The following is a 26,302-nucleotide window of genomic DNA, read 5'->3' as shown; positions in this document are numbered from 1 at the left end:
CGATGTGACTTCTACCCTTTTACCTCAATATCGTGTACCTTTTTTATGTGATTTGTTATTCTAAGCATGGTTTTACTTTTTATTTGTGGTGTTGGTAGTTGTCACGCATGTGTAATTTCTGTATTCGCTTTTTCAATATTTCGTCCCTTCTTTTATGTTTATTTTAAGAAATATATATTACAGATGATATTGTGATATCCGATGATTAAAACTTCATTGTATTTTTTTATATGAGACAGTTCTACTTTGAAAGGAGATGTATTGTGGGAAGACCTGTTGAATTTATCAGTCGATAGTCAGTCTTCTTTGACATACGACGCTCTGCATTTTAATATGTGAATTGAATATAACAGAAACAATGACTGATGAAAATAATAATATACGTTGTCATTTTTTTATAAAATCAACTTACACAGGCTGGTCATGGTTGTTTTTACGCAGGAAATAAAAATACACATCCTTTATTAATTTAATTAACTATTTCAAACTAGCAATTTTGCTGTTGGAAATTTTTTTTTTAATATTCTTCATTATCTCTGTATGTGGTAGTATTTTCTTTCTTCCTCTCTTTCTCCTGTGCTATCCAAACTTCCTAACTGCATGAACAAGCGAAACTTTTCATTTGACAACGCTGCACGCACTCTGAGCGTTTCGGGCCAATTGTCGGATACGTCTGCTGTCAAGGTAAGATTATCTAATATAAGACTAATTTAATATAACAGGTATACCTCGATTTGACCAAATAAATTGTCATTGATTGATTTCTTGCATTATGAATGTGAGCCGTCCTATCGTATTGGAAGAAACATATTATCAAGGTATCATTCAAAAAGTATAGATACTTTCATGTATAGGTGTCAAATGATGTTTGTTCGTTCGATACTTTTTTGCCCTTCGACCAAAGTATTATTCTCGAGTCGAGGAATACCTGCATTTTATGACAGTAGATAAAACAGAGATTTTGTTGACTCAATATTACAGGCCATCCAGAAAACTGAAACTGTATGCGGTTTAGAACCGTGTGCCATACTAAACTTATGATTTCTGTTCATGGAATTTTATTTTCACAAAGTGGATGTAAGCATCTTATCGTGTCCGTTTGTATACCATACAATTACAAACTAAGTAAAAATACATTTGCATGAACAGAAATCATAAGTTTAGTATGGCACACGGTTCTAAACCGCATACGGTTTCAGTCTATTAATGGCCTCTTAGACTGTACACCTTATTTCATAAACTATATAACACACCCTTGTTTTTTAAATACAAATATGAAAAAAATAAAATGAAAAAAAGTGGATCGTTACTTTGCAAGAAAATATAAAATTACAATAATTACAACCAATGACAAATATTCGTTTCACTGATGTCAAATTTATATCCCGCGTCTCTGTTTCCATGCTTTTCTGCAAATATAATAAGTTTTCATTTTAATGCAGCATCACTGTCTAACGTTCTTTGAGATAATTAGAGGCTCACATTTTGCACTGAGTTTTTCCTCAGTATTGCCTTATGTACCCAATTTATTATAAGCCACAGAACTATGTCTAACCTTTATAAATATATTAATTCAATCCATTCATATTCCAATATTAGCTATACAGTGAAACAAACACAGTTAATTCGATGAATGAATACACTGATATTATTCTGAAAGAAATTGTATTGGAAACGGAACCAATGTTACAAAATTGCAACAACGAATTTATTTTTAAAATTTCTACTTGCTATAGATTTTGTATTTCTTTCGATTTTCGGTCCCGTTAACTTCGAATTAACGAGGTTTTACTGTCTGAGTAATGAATGCCTTTCGCCTTTCTTGTAAATAAGATTTCTGTGGAATTGGTATTTGAAAATCTTCACACAACTCTGTTTAATATATGCCAGAAAAATTCACTACATGACATTGTGGTAATAACCAATTCACAAATTCTATAACAGGAATTTATCACTTAATATGTAAATATCTGTTGGTACTCTTACGTTCATTTTTAGACTTGTTTTTAAAGTGAAGAATGAAACTTGAATCAATATCGTTTGCAAGTGTAATAATTTACTTAGTGAGTTTTAACTGCGGAATACTGTTTTAATAATATGTAATCGATTGAATTGTATTAAAATCATTCTTGTTTCCTTTGCAGGCCTTGGAAGAAGAGTTCACCGTCCAGTTGGATGAGCAGGAGAAGCTGTACGGGCCCATCGGGCTGGTGAGGACCTCCTCCATCGCCATCGGAGGACCGCACCTCTACTCCTCCAGCAACAGCTTGGCCTCCTCTTACACCGAGTGACCAAAGCATCACACCAACAATTGTGCATTAACTATGTTAGGGAAATTTGTCGAGACACTGATAATTTCTGCCATCTTCGAAAGGAAAGGGATCCACGTGTATCTTGTAACAGCTAAGGAGTCAAATAATATATTTGAATTTTTTTAATATACCGAACGTTTTGTGACGCGGTTACAATTGCGTTGGCAGAAGTTGTAATTTGATATTTATCTATGTCGACATATTTTATTATCGCCAATGAGACGAATTCTGCTAAGCATCATATAAGACAGTTTTGATCTGTACATTAAAATATTGGTGGTGAAGAATCTGAAAACGGAAGTATTCTAAGTTATTCACTTTTCAATGATGATTATAAAATTTGTACTTGTACATAATTGTATTGTAAAAATGCTATACGTATACGCTGCATCAAAATGTGATGCACATGTGTAGATATTACATCACTTGGATCCCTTTTTTCCGAGCCGCAGATTTTTATATCTTTTGCGATTGTGACTGAAAATATATATTTTTTTGTAATATAAACATTTGCGATGCGCCGAACAAAATTGCGGGGCACACTGTACCGTGCCCGCTAGTATACTGAACGGGTCGTGACTGCCGCCCCGGCAATGCTCGTCGTATGATAGTCGAACTCATTGGCCTGATAATATAGACTGCGGTAGATCGTTGAATTGGTTAGGTGGCGGTAAAGTGAACTAGCCTACCAAAACATGTGTAGATTTATGTAAATTATTTGGAAACTGGAGACAATATAATATATATATTTAATAAAAGACATAATTCGTTTGGTCCTATTTAAAACAGGCCTAAGACTAATGTGTTTGTTTATTTATTTGACAGATTATTTTTTGTACATGTATTAAATATTTAAAAAAAAAAAAAACATCTTTAAAATGTTGTAATATATATTTTTAAAATATTATTTACTGATGTTTTTGCATTTATTTTTAAATACCGTGAAGTAATTTCAATCGCTGTACTATTAGTCATTGTTTTTTTTGTCTCGACGGGATATCTTGAGATCAGTTCATACATTGTGAAGTCAATCCCGGATTCGATCCGTACAGTCAATCATCAATCATTTCATTGTCATTTTTATATTGCGGGCTAGCTCATTGCGGTCACTACGGTGAAGAACAAAAAGGTACTAAACGATTCGTAATCGAATTCAGTGTGAAGATATTTTTATCGTTAATTTTAATTAAGTGTCGTAGTTCTCCATTCCTTGAATGATCGGGCTCAATGATTTGTGTTATAAACAATTTAAATTTGCCTTAAAAATGTTAATCAATCGATCGCCTTTGATGTCTGTAATCAAATAAAAAATATTATTAATTAAATAATGATATCGAAATAAATATGACTGGCCGCATAGTTTAATAAATAACGTATGCATCATTGTTAGTTTGTTAATTTGTAATATAAAAGAATATTTATATTAGTTCTAAAATAAATATTTTCTTTGATGGCAATACTTCGCCATACCAATATTCATTAATAATTATTATATTATGGCCTATGAATGAAAATCATCGCTTATAATAAATACATAATTTATGTTTTTTTTTTCTTTTTCTTAATTTTATGAAAATATTTAATATCGTCATTCCTCTACGGATATGTTTTTAGTATTAAAATATCTCTAGGCACATTTATATTTAAATATTTTAGACCTATTATTATTATCGATAATTTTAAATATTATCCAATTGAAATGCAAACACCAATCTATTATCTACCTAAATAATAATAAACCAATTTATTGTATATAAATGCGGCGCAAAACGGGGGTAAAACCACTATATAAGTACACAGAATTCAAACTTTTCTATTTCAATTTCGTTGTAATTAAACTTTATATCAATTACTAATCTTCATTTACTTATGGACCAAGATCGGTGATATTTAATACAAATGTATTCTCACAAGCATGGTGAAGTGACGTCTTGTAATTTCATTGTAATTTTTTTTAAATTATCCTTTTCGGCTAGTGCAAAAGTGACGATGACATAGATAAAATTAATGTTTTTTGCTTTGGTCTTTGACTATATAAATAATAAATACGCTGATATATCGCTGTCTACAAGCTGATTCTATTCTTCTGAGTCCTGTATATTGCGTTATGCATACTTTTGCCGAACTCAATTATCCCACTGATACGGCGGCCTTTTGATCTACCTTCGGTTTGTCTCGAAACTAACTAAAAGGTAATCTAACATAAATATTATGTTCATAATATACGATATTGACACTAGTGTCCAGATTGCGATATGCGTTGATCTATAAAAAAGTGGTTATGAATGTCACAGGCAGGCAGACAGTAGTTTTCATGATTTTAAGCTCCTGCAGTATTCCGCCTTGCTAAGTAAAAAAACAGTTTTTGGTTTTAGTGAAATTGTTGTAAGAGATTTATACATACTATCTTTTCTCTTATTTTATGTAAAATTATTGGATTGTTTTAACAAGTGTATATTTAGAGATTATGTTGAAACAATCCAATAATTTTACATAATATAAGAGAAAAGGTAGTTTAAAACTTGAGTTCTCATTGCACTAGAACTAACTGTCTTTTAACTTAGCAGGGCAGTATTGTGGTAATTGTCTAGTGCTCTTTCCGTCCTCAACATCTTCGGCAATTTTTGCAGAGAAATTTAAACATCCAAAAATTGTGATCCATGTTACTTTGTAAAAGTTGCAAGATGAGCACCATCATGCCAAATGTATATAGGTATTATATAAAGACAAAAATGTAAAAGCCAAGTATGTAAATCTAATTAATGTGTCGATATGTACATTTATTTGTTTGCGGATGTTCTAGTTGCTTTATAGTGATTGTGTCGCCAGTTTTGCGCTGCCGTATTGAAAATTCCATTTGTGCTAAACTATTGAATGTTGTAGTAAAATGTCACCAGCAGTTTGTAGATAAGAATAACCAAATGTTAATAGACACTTATTAAATTATAGAGACTTAATTGTCGACCCTTTCAATCTGTTTTTAGGATAGTAATCGAGAGGAAGTTGTGTGAGGGTTATCGCAATATTAAGGATGTAAACATTGATAGTATTCATGTTGACGGCTCCAGTAAAAGATCGATTGTATCGGGCGCTACTGCGGCTTAAATTTAATCTACTGAATTTTAAATTATGCTATGTAAAACAGAAGTATTTGATATCTGTATGCTAAAGTTGATATTTGATTAGGTATTTAAAAATCTCAGTATGTACCTCACAAATTTGTTTAATTTTTTTTTATTTTTACCATGTTCGATCCTAAAATCATATTGACCTCCACAGAGTGAAGGTTGTATTAACAGATTTTTGTTTTTACGAGAAATGGATGTTAGCCACTTGCGTTTGAATGGGTCCAAACACATATTGAATAACAATATGCGAATTTTGCCAGATCTGGGATTCTAATATATCGTAAAGTAGAATGTCAATTATAATCGAGGGGCTGAAGATTAAAGGAATTCACGTGACATAAGTTGAAGGCGAGTAGGGTTGATCTTTACTTCACACACATATTTACGCGACATAACATAATATAGTATGTAATTGCTTAGTATCAAAAGTTGTAAGTATTTTATTCCTAACTTCAGATTTCACTGCATAATTGGCCTGATCTGTCTTTTTTCGAAGACTAATTAACTCGAAATATCAATATCTTTATAATTACATAGTATTTCATTTTGAAGCCGATTTACTCAACTATGCACTCTGATCATTTTAATCATCTCCTCAATGTGTGTATCGGGCAGTTGTATGTGTTTAACTTTGAACATGCTTGTGTGTGAAACTTGAAGTGAGTTTTTTTTTTATACGTAATGTGATTACCAAATAACGTTAGCAGAGCGTAATTGATACAATCGACGGAATAAACTTGAAGGTGCGTAAAATGAGACTTATACGTGTTTTAAATGACTATTTTTCTCTATAATATAAATTTAACTTTTGTTCTGATACGTAGATAGTAACAAATAATATGATCCTATATAGACTGATTGTATGATACCTCTTTTCAATGCCCTATTTTAGCCACGTTTGTAGTAAAATACTTATTATAATATTATTAGTGGTGTTTTTTTGATTATTAAAGTTGTTTTCAGATTGAATGAACGTTAGCGTAGGCGTATTAGTGAGCATAATAATTAGGCAATAACAATTACAAAATTTAAAACTTGGTCAACCGGAAATGAGTATTAGGAAATGTGAAATTAATTAAAAAGAATATAATATGGCAGTGAAAATTTTTGGGAAAATAATAATATATGTTTTGTAAATAAAATATTGAAATCTTCGGAGAACAACATTACAGAAGTGCGGGATCAGTATTAATATTTATTAAACTTTGTATAAACAAAATCGTCAATTAAGAAAGTGTTTGGTACTAAATTGTTGGTTTAAATTGTACGTAAAACATTTCACCGTGGCACAGTTCACTGTGAGTTTTCTATCGGAAAGAGATGACTGTATACTATACGGTCTCCAATTTTTCAAGATTTCCAAGATTCATTATGAACATTAATCCTATTTTCATGGCTGATTCTGGCAAAATTCATGAATTCAAAAATGAAAACCTAAGCTAATCTAACCTAACAAATAATCCAGTATATTGGCTATTTTTAAAATTTGTTTGCTGCTGGCTTCCTGTAAAGTGTAAACTGTGTTTTATTTATACAAGAATTTTATGTTTGTACTATACGACCCAAAGAGGTTGGACGGTCTTTAATATATGACCGTATATTTCCGATTCAACATTTCACGGTGAAGTGCGATACGGCAAAGTGCATACGTACTAGTTTCGGCTCAATTTACCGAGAATACACCGCAGAGAAACGTCAGATTTTTTTAGTCAACACTTGAAAGTATCTAAGCGACACTTTTTGAGCATAGACAATCATGGAAAAATCGCTATTATATGGCTAAATCGCTATTATAAGCGTAGACAATAAGTACAAATATAAAAATCTTTTACAATGAATAAAATTCAAACATTTTCAATTACCTAATAAAATTCGCCGTTTTCAAAAATCAGTATAGCATATTATTAGAGTTCGCCAATGCATTTCATAAAATTTAAACTTTATAATTATTTAAATTTTATGAAATGTATTGGCGAACTCAATTATGCTATACTGATTTTTGAAAACGGCAAATTTTATTAATTTAAAATGTTTGAATTTTATACATTGTAAATGATTTTTATATTTGTACTTATTGTCTACGCTTATAATAGCGGTTTTTTCCATGATTGTCTATGTTCAAAAAATGTCGCTTAGATGTTTTTAAGTATTGACATAAGAAATCTGATGTTTATCCAGGGTGAGCGGTCGTAATATAGAGCCGATTTTTGTTTTGTAAATACACATACAATCAATAAAGTTTCAGCAGAAAAATACTCTATTATAGTGGAACAACATAACTTTAAAATTGCGCAGATTCTGATTTCTCCCACTGCGCACGAATTATATAGGCTAAATAAAATTATTGTTACCGTTATTATTTCTGACTGCTCTCACATGGAGCGTATTGCATCATTTTCTCTAGGCGTCGCTCTAACTATGACATATTTACTCTCAAAACTATAAACTTCACACTTATGTGGTATGTTTATAATACTGGCGTTTTTTTGAATTGATATGCCAAATACCAATAACTACCGACCCAATCATTTAAATACGTCAATAAAGAATAACAGTGTATTCAATACCCTCGTTGTTATGCCACGTTTACACGTGCATGGATTTACTGCTGACAGTACGTCGCGACCATAACAAAAAAGTTGCAAGATTGCATGCATGTATCAAAAAAGTTCAGACGCTTCTGAATTTTCACGCAATAATTGGTAGTTAGCACTAGAATGATAGTGGCGAACCTGCCGGAAGAAATACGATCTACACCGTGCAGAATATTTTGACGTCTGCTGATTATCTACGAACTTGTCCGAACTTGTCTGAATCTGTCCAATAGCACCATTCGATGACAACCTCGTGTCTCGCTTACGCTTCAAGAATGAGGTTAGAGAGACAGTCACCACTTTTACGTGTAAACAGTTATTATTATCGCGATAGTTTAAAATACACGAGTAAATCCATGCACGTGTTCAGACACTATTAATCGTCAATTCAAATGATATAATTTGTATTTTACTATAAAAGGGCATAATTTATAGTGAAATTGAGATACTATCACTTTGCTAAATTTATGTATTTAGTTATTTTTATTTTGAATCGTATTTCTTTGCCAATAAACTAGAGCAATAATTCACTTGTATATTGTATTTTTCTAAAATAATATTCACTGCCCCTTCAAATGTGCCAATCGAAAAATAAAATAGTTTGCAGTGGTTAACCCCGATGATTAAAAAATTGTTTGCGTACCTACTTAAAATGATGGAAGTATTTTTTTTTACAGATACATTTTTATTTTTCACAAATTTATTAATTACATTATAATTCTCCTTATGTATGATATTGTATTATTATTTTAATTATTATATTATTGTAAATAAGTGGGATGTATATACAGTATTTTAAATAGATTAATTTTATTTATGATAACATGTTTTTTAAATTAAAAAAAATTTCGATCATCGGAATTTTTTTTCAGTCTATTTTTTATTTATTATTTTCTACAGTTATGCAATATTCCTATAAAATTGCATTTGGACATTTATTCTAGGTTATAATTTACTCCCTATTTATATCTGCCTAATAATATTAAAAATTCAATCAAGTCTAACCGTACTTGTGTTAATAGATTTAATAATGGGGCTGTTGAAATCTGACCTATTCTAATGAATTCCTGAATGTTAATTACCGATTGAGGCAGTGGGAATCAAACCTACATGTATTTAATGAATTTTTAATTTCATACGGCCAACAACTGATTTAATTAGTTTTCATGCAAGCGAATGAATTTACATAATTTGGCAAGACTTCAGAAATATATCGTCACCTACGTAAAAGGTCGGAACTGCGTTTTTGGCTATTTTAACTTCATTGCGTTTTCTTAAATAATTTTAAAGAGAATAATAAAATTCAATCAATACTTTATGGGCATAAATGTAATATGGATTCCAACATTTAAACGTGGTGCCATTAAAATTTATTAAAATCGTACTATTGAAAAGTTACATTTTGCAGTTCCGACCTTATACGTAGGAGGTGTCAATATGTTATCTATTAGAAAAACTTTTGAAAAGACTCAAATCAGCATCTATTGGATTCCAGCCAATACTCTTTAGTGTTTCAAAATTTTGTATGCTCAAAAAAGAGTGTTACATTCTGTTTTTCTTGATATAATAATTATCGGAACGGTTATCTATGTTAAAGAAATAAAGAATTATAATATAAAAAGATTATTAAAAATCGATTACACCAAGTGAAGTTATTAGAAGCAAACGCTACGAAGTCTCGCTTTATTGTTCTTCGGAAAACAGCAAAACTTTGTACTGACAAAATCTACACAGAATTATTGTCAATCTTGTTTACTCACTGATATTATCATATTACCTATTCAAATATCATTGATTCTTTGCGTCCAACTTGTGAATTTTCTGAGACTTTAGGACATTCGAAAACTAAAATATGAATTAATCATGTTGAAAAAAATTAAGAACCATCAAAGACAGTTGAAAATCTATTTTCATTGGTTTTGAACTTACTTTGCTTTTAATAGCTTCAAGAGTAATTTCTATACGTAAATATATATGACATTCTATAATATATAATTATTCAGATGTACGAATACGATTAGATTTTGATTCTTATTGCCTCAAATGTAAAGAATGAATATTTACTGTTAAATTTGATAAAGATTGTATTGTTTCTTCATTCTCATATATATATTACTAAATTGTACATACTATAATGCTTAATGCTTATTTCGTCCCCAAATTGCCTTAATTAAATGCCTGACTCCTTCACTTGGTAATTGACGGTCACATAGTTGGCGATTCGCTTAATTTTTAATATCGGCTAGTCTCCTTCATACTTAGCATTCGTAGATTGCGTCTTAAGAATCAGTTATTTGTTTTAAATCCTCTATAAATACCGTACTTATATTATTAGCGTGTACTGAACGGATCGAGTGAAGCCTTATTGTTTTTGCAATCATTTTCACATCACTATTTCAAGACTACAGGGTTGTATATAACAATTTTGATTCTTTAAGTAACCATTATTGATTTTTTGATGATATTACGATCAAAACAATATCAATTTATAAAAAACCTTTTCAAGTAATGAATGTTCAACATACAACTTTGTATAATTGAGGTAGGTACAGTAAAAACAAAACAATGATTTGGTTCGTGGATTGTATGCGTACTAATACCTACGAATACGCGCTCATTGGCTGCCAGGTATTTAGTACGGCTTCCCATCCGCACGCACACCATTGACCTACCGAAACACTGTTTTGGTTTTACTGTAGCTATGTATCATATTGGTATATTACGGGCATTCTAATAATATGTGATATTTTGTCAAATTGATATTTAATGACCAAAGTCGCACATCTATTGTGATGAAAAATTCTCCATTTTAAATAGTAAAATTCAGTAGAACCTCGTTAATAAGAACACAGATAATTCGATATTCGCCGTAATTCGGAATTTTCGTGAAAAAATTTTTACCATACCTTTAAATCAAATTTAGTAATTCGAAATTATTTCCTGGCATATCAAAATATTCAATAAATCGTAATAAAGTTCACTATTTCATGAGCCAGTCATTGAAAATTGTGACAGACTTTTCGTAAAACATAAATTACTTATTTTAAGAAGGTAATAAAAATAATCCTGACATTTTATGACCCATTAACACACACGGCACCAGAACTTTGGTAGGCACAGCAGCTATGGTCGTAAACAATATTGATGAAAATGAAAAAAAATTTTTTTTTTTAATTTTAGTATTTCCCCCCATACAATTCATAATTCGTAATTCGAATTTTTTTTCGATTTTCGGTCCCGTGGAATTCGTATTAACGAGGTTTTACTGTAATAATTGATTGAAAGTCAAAAGAAAAAAATGCCTGCGATATAATATAATATTTGTCCCGGCTAACGTTTGGTTATATTTGGTCTAAGCGCAATTCTCGTTTGTGTCTAAATTCACAGCGATTGGAATATTGTTCCCGTAGTCCCAACGCCAACAGTTGGTAACAATCAGGGATTCATGAATTGTCTTTAAATCACATGGAATATTGCCAACCAATGGTCAAAGTCGCAAGCGACATAACCGAAGTCATTATGGTGAAGTGTTTAACGCAATGATATCAAATTAAAGCCTTTTATAATCATGATAAAAACAGCCAATACATGAATGATAATTTTGTCCTAGCATCAAAATGTTAATCTCGCTCAAGTCAGGTTTGTGATGTGTAGCAGGAATAAACCTATCGATCAATTCTCATTTCAAAAGATTGCTTTTATTTTCCGTTTACAAGAAATTACTTTTATCTGTATGCTGAATACTGGATTTAACCTGATTTAAAACACTTGACGTATGGGGTAAAATTGTGCCAAAACAATCACTCGATCCGTTATAATTAGGCATTTCAATTAATAAAAATATGTAACCATTCATCGTTGTTGTGATTTGCTGTGAAAGCATTTTGCTCATATTTCCTTATAATGATGGGATATTAGGCTAATAACTGACACATATCTATGTAGAATTTCATTTTGTTATAATTTATTATTCAACTAATTTTCCTGATTTGTATTATAGCATTTTGAGATTGCATTATAAAATAATGTAGCGTAAGTCAATTTTTCATATCAGTCTTGATTATTTTATTAACATTTTGTATTATATTTTTGTCCTTGTATGTTCCGTGTGAATTTTGTTTTGTTTCCATATGATCATTATTTGTCCTGGATTTTTTTTTTACACTTATTCACCGTTTAGTTTATAATAAAGTGCCATTATTAAAAAATGAAATACATAATTATTTATTTATAATTTATTATAAAGTAGCCTGTATGTATCTAATAACAAAAGTGTATCATATTTTTAAAGAATTAAGAATAAATATTTCTTTAATATTACACCATATTTTATTTAACACAATGTCATCCTATTATCTTGCTAAACATCCACTGGTATCAAGAAACAAGGAGTATATTATGATTGAATGGTTCGTTGATTAAATAGATCAAGAGACATTTTGATAAAGTGAGATAATTACTCAACGGTTGAGTAGTGCAGGCTGTCAGTCTTGTAAACTGTGGGTAGTGGATTCGAATCCTGCGTCTGACAAATTCACTTTGGTGTATTGTTCCATACCAAAGACTAGGGATTGCAAAACCGAATGAAAATACGAATATTGATATTTTCTATTGAATACCGGTATTCTTGAAATATATGGAAAAAACAGAAGTATCTATTAAAAATATTTATATATCGTCGTTGCGCCTTCAAAATTGGCTATGTGTATTTTTCAAAACTTTACAGGACAGGCTAAAGACAATGCGAATTACACAATGCCTGTCGCCTACATCGAAATATTTTTTAAAAGCAATTCCAGAATATCTTTTATCATAATTATTATACTTTTTCCTTGGTATAGAAGGAATTATTATAAAATTTTTGGTGCAAAAAACCGGTTTTGTGAAATTTATGCACATAGCCGATTTTGAAGGCGCAACGACGATATTTAAAATTCTTTGAAATATTATTATTTTATAGCAGGTGCCATTGCTGGTCTACCATCTAATCTATCCATCTAACCAGACATTGAGTAATCCGACAAAAAATACAGTCATATTAAACCTTTTATGTTTATTATTATTAATACATTTTGTTTCAACTTTCAATACTGAATATATCGGTATTGTCTGATTTATAAACCGGTATTTCGGTATCGAGAAATACTGCGATACCGGTATTTCAATCCCTACCAAGGATATAATGGGTTGGGTGTGGGTGTATGGCTTACAACCAATACTCAATCTGTCATTTACATACAAACTCAAGAACATGTTAACTTTTAATTGTAATTTCGCATACATCCACCGAACTTTATGTGAAATTGTAATTTAGTCAACATTAAGCAAACACATATTGTTACTCAATTCACTGACACATAGTTATCTCAGAATAAAGTTTTTTTGAGTTGTTTCCGTGTTAAACTGATTGATTTAAAATATTGATTTATATGATAAAGAAAGGTGGATCATCATAATAGCACTTTTCTAGAAATCATAACAGATTGCTTGTGGGGTTAGCTGAAATTCTCCTTTATATTCAGCTCTTAGAGCCGCATGCAGAATCTAAGAAATCGTTCCTAAGGATAAGTCGCCGAAAAGGATGACTTAACTATAGACAATCCTGAGTATAGAGTTAAGGAATCCTTAACCATAGACTACTTTTGTTATGAACACGCCCCCTTCCGTATTACGCATGAGTGCAGGACCGTAACAAAAGTATCGATATTTTGAAGTATCAATACTTTATGAAAGATACGTCGATATTTTGCTATTGATAATTTCTTTCGATAACGATGGATATATAATAAAATTATAAATAATCCTTCGCAAACAACCATAATTTGACAACGATATTTACAAACATGTCCCCCGCAAGGCCTCTAGCCTGGGGTCAATCGGATAAGTGAGATAAACACACATCACAAATTTGCTCTAATACTAAAAAAGTCGCCTGCGCACTATTTATTTCAAAGATTTTAACATTTTAACAATAGTAGTACGATGCATTTTTTTATTATCGTATGTCGCGATACTTGACAACTCCGCAATTCAAATAGATATAAATTCTAATGGTTTTAAGTTTTGTACTATTCCATTTGAATCGTTTTTTGCGACACGGGTATCGCCTTTCGGCATCTTCGGGCACTATGCACACTCACCAATGGTAAATACAATTGACACCCCGACCCGGGTCGTATAAAAATGACCCATTTACTGCGTCCAACGCAACTGGTGCGTTGCCCATCAGGTGGACATTAGATATAATTAGCATGTTATTTAAATGTGATAATTAAATGGTCCACAGTGAATGGGGACTGCGGACCTTTTCATATAGAGATATATTAAAAAATACACAAAATCACTAAAAATACAGTGAACATCCTTCATTTTAACTCGAACACCATTTGAATGCTGTATTTCGAAAACGTTGCTTGACACATTTTAAAAAACAGTGACATAAGTTGCCAAAATCTTCATATTACCTAAATACACAAATGTTAGTAATTTATTTTAAAGACAACGGTTAACATTTGCTATAAAATAATATATTTTACATCTACCTACCTATTTATTTGTATACCAATAGGATTGTTTTCACTATTTTGACTAAAACACAATAGTGACTTGTAACATTTTCAAAATACAGCATTCATTTTGAAAACACTAATATTGAGCATCACATTGCTTTTAACCCTAAGTAAACTTAAAAATCCTGGCCTGGGGAGTGGGGGCCTGGTTCAGGTTGTGTGGGCCATCCTTTCCTTAAAGGACGATACTTTCTTTCGATACGATACCCATTCCATGTATCGATACTTTTTCAATGGATAGACAGGCCTATTCTTTTTTTTGCTCCCCCGCTCAACTTATGTTTGCCTTATACCGCGCAAGAAACAAGAGTGTTACCATGTTAAAAAAATATCTTGCGGTGCCTGTATAATCACGTATAATGACTTACAACGGAAACATAAGAGTATTATAATTAAATATTAATATGTATTTATAGTTATTGCATTTATAAAGTGCAGTTGTCATATTTTTGTCATCGTTTAACAATTATAAAATAATTTACCTAAACTATAGGAAAGAGAATTTTTCAATATGGTATTATTTTCAATAGAAAAAACGACCGAAGCTTTAAGACGAGGTGAACCATAGACAACATGATCTTAGCTAAGGATGATGTTTGTGCATAGTGTTTTGTCCTGTGGAAATCTTAGTTAAGACAAATGTTTCTGCATCAGGCTCTTAGTGTTTATCAATACTGGGGAGTGGTGATTTCGTGGTTTAGGTGACTACAATAAGACAAACTGATTTTTGACATATTTGTCGCTCAAAGTTTATTGAAACTTACACACTTAAAAGAAACAGCTTTTTTTGTCCTTATCTGATAATTTTACATAAGATTTCGCCTTTCACAGTCATCAAACATGTTAATAATATTACATTATTACTAATATTAATAATTAATTATTCAATGGAAGGAATTTTCGCGTCACGCAAACACTGAACAAACGTACTGCCAAGCTTGTTTTGAGTTGTAAAAATACATCAGTTCGAATTTCATACTGGATGTGGCAATAGGAATGCATGTCGAGTAGTTCGTTTAGCTACTTCTGTCGATTTGGTTAACAGGTACCAAGTTTTTGTCAGTAGTAAGTCATGGTAAAAATTCTATCTACAGATTTCATTATTTATTTTTTTCATCACAAACAGGAAGGAATTCCGTTAGTCCAGTGAAAGCAGGACGTCCTGAAAATACGTTTTATTTCTAATATTTGGTAACATTACTTATATAAGTTATATTATCTACCCATTCATTAATCCGTATTCTTCAATTTGTTTTTTTTATTATATTAAAGAATGCTGCAATCACCATCGGATCACTACAAAAAAAATATAAAAAAACTAAATGGATTGTTGTTTATTCCTGTTTCGGAAACCAAAATGGTATTTGTATTATTATTACATTGTTTTCTTACCTAAATTTTATATTAAACAGTTTTTAATATCAGACATTGACTTGGTAATTAAATAAATTATTACATAAATATCTATTGATGGTGAGGGCTGCCGTAATAAGTTATGTAATTTAAAAAATTATTACACAAGATTAAAAACAGTTACATAATATTAATACTAATTAATATTATATTAATAATATTTTATTCCTGTCATGTAATTTTGTAAGCGCCTAATGTTTTACACAAATGCTTTAACGGGTTATGTATATTGTGAGAGTCCTTGAATGTTAATGCATAATTCTTTTATTAATTTTTTATACGATTGCAAATTAATACGAATAATGTCGACACCAGTTAGTGAAATCGATCATGATCTCAACAGAGGGAATGGTGATATTAAAAATTCGAATTTCCCACTGAGTAATACATACTCTGGACAAAATTTCGAGAAAAAATTCGTCTTGGATAAAACAGGGAAACTAAATCGATAAAAATTTATAAAATATACATTAACATATTAACGACTCCCGCAATATTAACATCACCAGTTAAATAAAGCACTTGTATAAAACATTAGGTGGTTTAATAATAAAATTTCTGATTATAATATTGTTAACAATGATTTAATTTAAAAAAACAAAGCATCGAACTTTATGTTTTGTAAAATTGAAAAAAATATATAAATTATTATTCATCCCTCTAAAACAGTCAAAACAATAAATATTCATGAATCAAAGAGTTTTTTTGACGAGAGTTTTTAAAAAATAATAAAAAACAATGCCTCGAGATTTGAAATCAATACATAGCAAATAATTAATATGTACCTATATTTAGATGATTTACTTCAAATTAAGAACAATTAAATATAGGTCAGGCTTAGAGTGCAATTTTTTCTCCCACTATTTGTTATGTCACGGATAATATGCCAAATAAGCAATACTTAAATAAATCAATACTGTGCATGTGATCACAATTAAAAATTTGGTTGTCGGATTTTAGGCCGTTTAAAGATGAAGTCGGAAAATACATAAATGTTAAAAAGTAAAATGAATCCAAATACGTAGTTGATTCGAAATTCAGTGAACCAGAATTACGAATTAAGAAACTGAATTCATTTTTAAAAATTGATTTTTCTTAATAAGAATGTAAACAAAATATTATGGTATGTATTAATCAACAAAAACTTACTGGTTTCATGTATGTTATTAATATTGTGTTTACTGTCAAATGAAATGATGTCAAACATTTGCAAATTATTCGAAAAGTAGCGTACAATATTGTAATATTAAAACATGAAAATATGTAGATTTTATCTTAAAATATAATATATTCCTATTGATGGATAATATTATGTACTTTCTTAATGAAAAATTATAGAGTAAATAATTTACCAAATCATATTAAATTTATAAGTCACCAACAAAACTATAAAATTGACTAATAATAATCATTGAATTGATATTTATTTACATTTACAGCACTGTCCAGTGCTGTTTGTAATAAATAAATAATAACAGAGGACTGTTTATTTTTTACTTATGTAAATATACATAAATACTTTCTTGATGAATAAGTTTAATCCACACAACCAATCCGTAGAAATGATATGTCATCGTGAGCTCTATAAGAATGAAAATCGATAGCAATGAACAAAAATATCTTATTTAAAACATTAAATATATTGCAAATACATTATAAATACATTTTTAATCAATGCATATTATTTACTTTTAGAATCAATTTCAAGTAAACTAAATTGTGAATTTTTTCAGCGATTTTTTTTTATATTGAACAGTGACAAAACGGAACTGCGATAAATATAACTATGACCTTCCAGGAAAAATATAATATTTAATATTGAAATTGTCATATCTCTATATTATGTTATATAGATTTTTAATAACAGGTTTTCAATACACCGTAAAAAATCAAATTATATAATTTCTACATTCCTAATCGCTGTAAAGCCTCAAACAGATAAATTGAAGTTTTTACACCAAATGGCCAACATACACAGTGATTATATAATATATTATTAAATATTTATAAATATTTTGTTTATAAACTTAAATTTAAGTATTTAATTAATAAATAGATACGACAAAAATTTATGTTTTATTTCTCCCCTGGCTGTTCTATTTTATCACTGTTTTGTTTTATCATGTTCTGTTTATTCATATTCTGTTTTATCATGTTCTGTTTATTCATATTCTATTTTATCATGTTCTATTTATTCATATTCTGTTATATCATGTTCTGTTTATTCATATTCTGTTATATGTGTCACTGAGTTTCAAAACCCGCTATAACACTTTTTTGAAATAATTAAGATATATATATATCGTTGGATTCGTTATTAAAATCTCTACGTGAAAATTTTATCGCCTCTTTCAAAAGCCGCTACGATTAACTGTCATTTATGAAACAAAATCAATGTGTCTATCAAATCCCGCTATAACACTACTAAAACATTTTAGTTCAAAAAGTTTTTGTTGATTTTCTTAACATAATGAAAAAGTGTTATAGCGGGTTTTGAAACTCAGCGATACATATCATGTTCTGTTTTATCCGGTTACCTTTAAAAACACATTTCAGTGCACCCACCATGTTTGAAATGAAATTTTTGAATGAATAGGTCCCTTTCTCGCAAGGGAAAGCTAACGGTATAACGAATCCGTGCATCAAAGAGATAAACCCAAATCTTTATTTCAATACGGGGATAATGAGAGAATTAGGTGATCATAAAAATTCACTTTCACAGATTGTTCGCTGAAAAAATCACTCTTCTATAGATTAGAATCATAACGTTCAATGATAAAAATTTCAAAATACTTCTAGTGGTTGGTGTTTCAATCTTATTATATAATTAGATATTTTATAGTATATCAGTTTATTTCAAACGACTTCACTAATCTTTTTATACTTAATTATTTATGCTGCATATTATAATATGGACATTGACGTGTTTGTTTTACAATAGGCAATTTAAACAAAATAAAAGTTCTATTCCACAAGAATGCTTCAACATTTGTTATTAATTAATAATAAGATTACATACCTGTAATGTCATTAAGTTACAATAATAATGTATGCCGAACAAAAGAGTACTTACAAGGTTTATAGAATATTTCACAATATAGACTTTTTATGAATTCAAATGACATTATGTTGTATATCATGACAATAGTCTGGTATCTGCTACGCAGATGCAATAAGGGTATTTTTATAACGTAGCCATGATTCATAATGAAAAAAATGTCTTCTTCTTTGAGATAAAAAAAACTAAATATTTTTATTGCACTGATATGAATCAGTCACTGTATGTAAAATTTGAACATCTTGTGTGATTTTCAGTGCCATAAGAGTGTAATCTAAAAAACATAGTCATGAATACATGTCTTTACCTGATGGTTAGTGTATCTTAAGGGTTCGTTTATATATGATGTCATATCTTGATGAGGTAGGGGGGTGTCTAGATGTATTTAATGATTTGTGACGAAGGAGACAGAGGGGTTTGTAAAAAACGTGTTGTCATAACGCCAATAAAATTTAAACTCATTTTGTTCTAAGAATAAAATATTATCTGAGAACTTTATTGTTCATTTTTAATACTTTCGAGAAAATTTGGTTTACTTGGGTTTGAAACATGGATAAACCTGGCAAGTGGAAATTGTGTCTACAAATCCTATTCAGTCGAGGATTTTTTTAAGGATATTTCAAAATAGTATGTTTCACAGGCTTTTCCAACTTATGTATAAATCATTGGTATTTTAGATTAACCGGTAAATCGATTAATCAGGGAATAGATGTCCTCATGTACCCACCGTATATTAAGGGTCAACTGTTTTATGTTCTTCCCTGCTTTCCATATTTAGAAATGACAATAATTTTACCTCTACTTATGACTTAAAGACAAAGAGATAAAAAACCAAACCATGCTACCTTTCATCACATTAAAAGTGATAAAGTGACATTGGGTCTGACTTGGCAATGTGCTATGGATACTTCAATAGAGTTTCAATCTAGCCTGCATGTTATTTAAGCCCAGCAGATTCCGACGTCCTGAAAGGCTGCTAAATACCATACACAGAATATGTACGGTGAAGTTATATAGCATAACCTGGGAAGATACAAGAATACTGGCAAGCAATATGGTTTTCTGGAGGCGTTCTCCAACTAAGGTGCGGATAGTGGACTAAATAAATATGTTTTTTAGATCCACATTTATGACGTGAAACTTTCGAATTTAGATTACACTCTACTATAAACAGTATGTTAGATATAATTTATATTTTATAATAATATAATAAAGACATAATTACTTATTTATTAATAGATTAGGGTGGTATAATAATAAATCACTGAAATATTATTCATCCACCCTAAAATAGACAGTGAAATAGTTAAGTAAGTAGATAATTCGTTTTGTATAAGATCGATACAACAATATCAAATATTTTCTTTTTATTTTATGTAGCAGCAATTCATAATTTGAAAGGACGTTTTTTATTTTCAGTTCTTCCGAATGCATGAATGTGAATTTACGTACACATTATCGTAAATGGACTCGTAATGAAATGGGATTGTGTTGAGTGTAGCAATACATCTGCAGTGTTCAGGTAAAACTACATAATAATAATGTCATTTTTTTTTCGAAAATCACTTTTAAAAATCATTTGATAACAAAATAAAAAACGCTCTATCTTTGGGTAAAAATACGTATTAAAATCAATGTAAAATACTGCATAAAGAAATAGAATCAAGGCTTGAAATTAACCATAGCGGAGCGGAGACTATCGCTCCGTCATGTAAGAAATTGGTTTGTTAAATATTAAAAAAAAAAAAAAAATTTTAAGTTTAATATGAAGTTTATCCAATCCATGTTGTAAATTTATATTTCTAAATGCAATTGTGTAATTTTTAGACAATATATATTAAATTCCAGCCATCAATGAGCTGAGCTGATTTTTTTATTAGGGGTTTCTTATAAAAACCATAGTTTATTACATAAACACGTGCTAAAATACCATGGCAATAATAATTAATGATTTATATAAATATAATGCTGTGAAGTCACGTCTCAACACATTCTCAACTCATATATTATAGGTATTAGTTGAGGATAAGGGTTCATGTAGGAATGAATGTTTTTAATAATGGTCTACCGGGAAGCTGATCTTTTTGACAATAAATTATGTAGTTTTGCCTGAATATCACAAATATAATTTCAGGCAAATAATCAATAAAAATATGTAAAATCATAACAATACATTTTCATGTAGCGAAATTAATATTTTACGTACCATTATCAGATACATATTATATAATATAAAAGTTTATATTGATAGTTATATATTTTTGAATGTAATACATTTTCTACAATGAATAAATCTTGTTTTATTTTTCAGTAATGATATAATATGTTAGGTGTTTGTACTGCGTACACTTTTGTGTTTAAAAACCTGTCAATACATAGTTTAATTTTATAAAAAATTTATAACATTTACATAAACCTATTTTAAAATGTGTTACTGTAAAGAGGTGAGTTATCGATATTTTATTTTAATTTTGGAAAATTATCATTTAGTCCATTCCTTAAAAAGATTTGTCGTGTGCGTTAATACAATACAATGTTACAAAAGTGCTTTTGACACTGATTCAATTCCAAAAAACAATATTATTTATTGATACACAATGAAAATTCAATTATTATTGTACATAATTATTCATTCACTTCTCTACCACATTTAAATCAATAGTGACATAAGTCAAAATACGTTTTTGTGATACAAAATAATACATTAAATTTGTCAGAATCAAAAATTTTATAAATCACTGTACAAACATTGTAATAACCTTCAACATTCTTTAAAGTAATAACGCCTGTACACGTGCATGGATTTACTGTCACAATAGTTTGTATTTTAAACTATCGCGATAATAACTATGTTTACATGTAAAAGTGCCGACTGTCTTTCAAATCTCATTCTTCAAACGTAAGCGAGATGCGATCTTGTCATTTTATGGTACTATTTGATAGTCATGAAAATCAGTTAACCTCAAAATGAGTCTCTGCGCGGTGTAGTCTGTTTTTTTACCGGCAGGTTCACTACTATCGTTTTACTGATATTATTGCATGGTCCAAGTGTCGCGAAAATTCAGAAGCTTGTAAACTTTTTTGATTCATGTATGCAATCTTGCAACTTACATGATAATAATACGTGTTTACACGTTCATTTTCTTGTTATGGCCGCGATAATATGTACTGCCAGCAGTGAATCCATGCACGTGTAAACGGGGTATCAACGGTATTTCGAAGAGAACAGGGTGATTTCACTCAAGCTTGAGTTGAATGAGGTACAGATGATCCTTCATGCTTCAATTTTTAAAGTATTCTGATAATATAATAACTGTAAATTGTTTCACTATTGATTTGCAATAAAAAGCCATTTTTCTTTTTGACAATTCTATCAAGTTCAAAGTGATCTTATAATTTTTACCATCATTTTATTTACCCAGTTTTTAATAATAGTAGTATCAAATCCAGCTCAAATTACAGGTACCTAATAAAATGTTTTCATTAGGTAGGTATTATTATTCACGAAAATATACCAGTTAGTATATTAATTTTAAAATAAAATATTGTAAATGTATAGTTAAAAATGTTGATTGAGAATACGAATTTCTTTATTTTTCACGTAAAGATTTTATAAGGATTTTGTTTAAAACTTTTTACAAAAATATTTTATTATTTAAATGCTAAATTTGAAGGGAAGAGAGACATCCCGGGTGACTTTAATTCAGATAATAGTCACTGACAGTTGAAATTGTAGTTTAAAATGAATATTTCAATTGATTTAGAAATAGGTAATCACTTTTTAAAAAGGTCAAAACAAGACAAATATGCCAATATTTTTATTTTCGATAGACTTCAAAAACCATCTTTTCAATACTGCTTCTGTTGACAGCGACTTCTGTCTGAATGTTAACAATAAGTAATACAAAGAAAATAATAAATAATTGTTTACATTTCATATAATAGAAACTGAAATATTATTATGTAACTGTATGTTAAAAATCATTCTTATTATTAAATTGAATGAAAATAATTTTATTGTTACTATGACAACATGGAATATTCTGTTGTAATAATTATGTTATACTATGTGTGCTATTTTCATGTGTTTAATTAATTCAAGACTGTTCCTTAAATATTATGTCGTAAAAATAAAATCGTATTAGGTTACAAGCGTTTTATAAAAAGTAACAAATTAGAAAACATTATGAAAAAATACCATTGGGTCACAATTTTCATTTGTTTTGAATTAATTTCGTACCAGCTCAAAGCTGTGTCCGGAAACTTGTACGTATGCAGTTTACCGTATCACACTTCACCGTGAAATGTTGTATCGGAAATATATGGCCGTATATTAAAGACCGTCCAACCTTTTTGGGTCGTATAGTACTGACATAAAATTCATGTCTAAATTAAACATGGTTCTTGTCGGTTTACACTTTACACTAAGCCAGCAGCAAACAAATTTTGAAAATAATCGATATACTGTGGATTATTTGTTAGGTTAGGTTAGGTTTTCATTCTCTAATTCACGAATTTTGCCAAAATCAGCCATGAAAATTGAATTAATGTTCATATTGAATCTAATAAAGACAGTATAGTAAACGATCGTCTCTTTCGGATAAGAAAGCTCACGGTGAACTGTGCCACGGTGAAATGTTTTACGTACAATTTACATGTAACCGCTCAAAGCTGTAGGACTTTCATTGAAAATATTTGTATTAAATATCAATGTTAAATTAATTTGATTATTTCCTGCTGTTATTAAAGTATTTTTTTCTCTTATATTATATAAAGTTGCAAATTATCAATATTTGAGGTGGTCAGTAGAGAAGTGACATAACCTACGAAAATACACAAATGGACTAGGCAATCAAAGATGTTTCTGTTTTATAAAATAGAAGTAAATGAATTCATCTCTTCCTGTTGAAGTCCTTCATCCATCATCCTTCCAGTACCTATTTATATCAGGCATGGGTAATATTTTTTTGGTTCTGTGGGCCAAAATTAGTACTTATGTCATACTGAAAACTGCCGCAGTCTACCAATAGTAATAGTATTTATCAATTTAAAAGAAAAACAAAAATATTTTTAATTAATCCTATAATGAGGCCGTGTAAAGCTCTACTGGGCTATTCCACATTTAATTACGAATAGTTGATTATCAATGTGAGTGCTTAAATTCAAACAATGTTATCTACTTTTTTTTAGATAATGTTATTTTAAATTCTCGGCTACATAATAGTCAAACAACTTTATGTCAATCTTTTCTAGTTTCTCCTTAAATCGTCAGTTTCAAGTCAAGTCGTCTTAACGTTAGCTACATAAAATTACCTTTGTTTTCATATTTTTTTTAAAACCATACCTATAAGTTTTAACATCACCATAAGCAAGATAAATGTACAATACACAATAAATTATAAAAAATGAACATTAGGTTTTAAATAAACATCTCCTATGTTGAGTTACAAGAAACTAAAATAACGTTTTTTGGCTCTCCTGTAAAGTTGCACTATTGTAGATAGTGTTGTTTGACATTAAGCCCTCGAATGATTCCATTATATTCAATAATATTAAATTTTGAAATGGCGATTTTGGAAATGAAAACTTATTGATTTCAGCTTATTTTATTAACTGATAGGTGTAGAATGTGGGTTTTTTTAAATTTCTAGATAAAAATGAGGCTTGGATCATTTCCTTACCAGTAAACTTTTAACTCTTTAATATCATTTTCGGCTTATGTCACTTCTCCGCTAACCTCCTGAATTCATGTAGAATATAAAATCATTGCCCGATTGTCTTTATTCAATTTAAAAGTTCAATGTATGATTAGTAATTTTTCTTAGGTAACAGTTGGGTTTGTTTTTTAGGTTGAATTATAGATTTAATATTACACGTCTAATATTGATTTCGTATATTATTATAAAATTAAAAGAATGTTAATTTTATTCGCGAATGTGCAAAAGATAAAGCATAATAAAGCAACCTGTGAGCATTGTTTCGCTAACAAATTTAAGTCGATAACGTATGAGCATGATCGAAAGATTACCATCTAGGCAGGTTCATTGTAAATGCTTTCATAAAATTATAGAAATAAAGTGTTAGTAAATTTATTGTTACAATACAGTAACATTGGTCACATAGTTTTGACAGTGTGAACAGCATAGAATTCTAATGCTTCCGATTTTTGCTCATAATTTTTTGTTATATGTGGCCATACTGTACGGTGCAAAACAGAACTTGGTTGTAATGTCTTTCACGCTCACTTAGATTACAGGCCACGTTAGATAAAGAATTGAGGAACTGCTGAATTGCAGAAACGTAAAAGTCCCATCAGTAAATACGTTGCGTTTTGTTGATATTCACATAATAATAGACTTGCCGCACTTTGCACAATGGTAAAACCTCAATGTCTCTATCACCTCAATAGTATGTTACGTCGGCGAAAGGAAATATAACGGCTTTGCATCTAAAGGTCAGATGCAGAGATCTCACCGTTAAATTAACCTAACCCAGATACTTGATCATATTGATGTAGACAAGTGGCATTAAGTTCCATTAATCGCTACTTTTAGAGACTAGCACTGCATACATTTCATGGCAGAATTGAAAAACGCAACTGGCAACTGTCAAAATAACCAAATATATTATACACATAATTCAAACAATATAGTACTTATCATATTTTGTTTGAATACCAATTAAAATTCAAAGACGATGCAACAAGGATATACAGGATCAATACACAAAATACAATGAACCTATATTTCGAATTAAAAACACATTATAGAATTCTATGCACAATATACTTGATTATTTTGATTGCTGCCACGTGTAAGTATGATGTCACTAGTTTCTAAACGGCCAAACTGACACAACTTATGTATGTTAGTATGACTATGCATCTGCTACTTAGACATTCTGTCCTTTATCAATTCATTAGACACTGTACCGTACAGTATGGTTAGACTCATTAAGTTGTATGACTTGTATATACATACAGGTTAGAATATTTTAGTGCTGGGTGAAGAAGAATAGGTATTTTTTTATAAAAAATATTGTATATTTTTATATTTAATAGTGTGTCAACACTTTCTTACTGTGACAACCATAGCCAATAGAAGCATGTAAAAAATTATAAAGTCATTCATTCAAGAAGTGATAAGATTTTTTTTTATAAAGCACATTCTTTTTTTTTTTAGTTTCATATTGTTAAAGACCCATCGTCTTTATAGGTTACATAAACCAG

General features: G+C 29.8%; 2 protein-coding genes across 2 annotated transcripts in view; one reads left to right on the top strand and one right to left on the bottom strand.

The window, feature by feature from the left end:
• Positions 1 to 2,440, top strand: part of Slik (Sterile20-like kinase) — a 65,943-nt gene extending 63,503 nt beyond the window's left edge. The window contains exon 24 of the mRNA XM_085953626.1: positions 2,145 to 2,440. Within this exon, the coding sequence (XP_085809752.1) occupies positions 2,145 to 2,291 (147 nt within the window). The 3' untranslated portion in view covers positions 2,292 to 2,440. The remainder of the gene's footprint in view (positions 1 to 2,144) is intronic.
• Positions 1 to 26,302, bottom strand: part of LOC147066824 (polyprenol dehydrogenase-like) — a 656,880-nt gene that overhangs the window by 259,854 nt on the left and 370,724 nt on the right. The window lies entirely within an intron of this gene.

The sequence above is a fragment of the Rhyacophila brunnea genome, unplaced genomic scaffold (genome assembly GCF_057557595.1).
Source record: "Rhyacophila brunnea isolate RB1 unplaced genomic scaffold, BYU_Rbru_1.0 scaffold_4, whole genome shotgun sequence".
Classification (NCBI taxonomy): domain Eukaryota; kingdom Metazoa; phylum Arthropoda; class Insecta; order Trichoptera; family Rhyacophilidae; genus Rhyacophila; species Rhyacophila brunnea.
The sequence above is the reverse complement of the archived record's forward strand: the minus strand, read 5'-3'. Positions and strand labels throughout refer to the sequence as shown.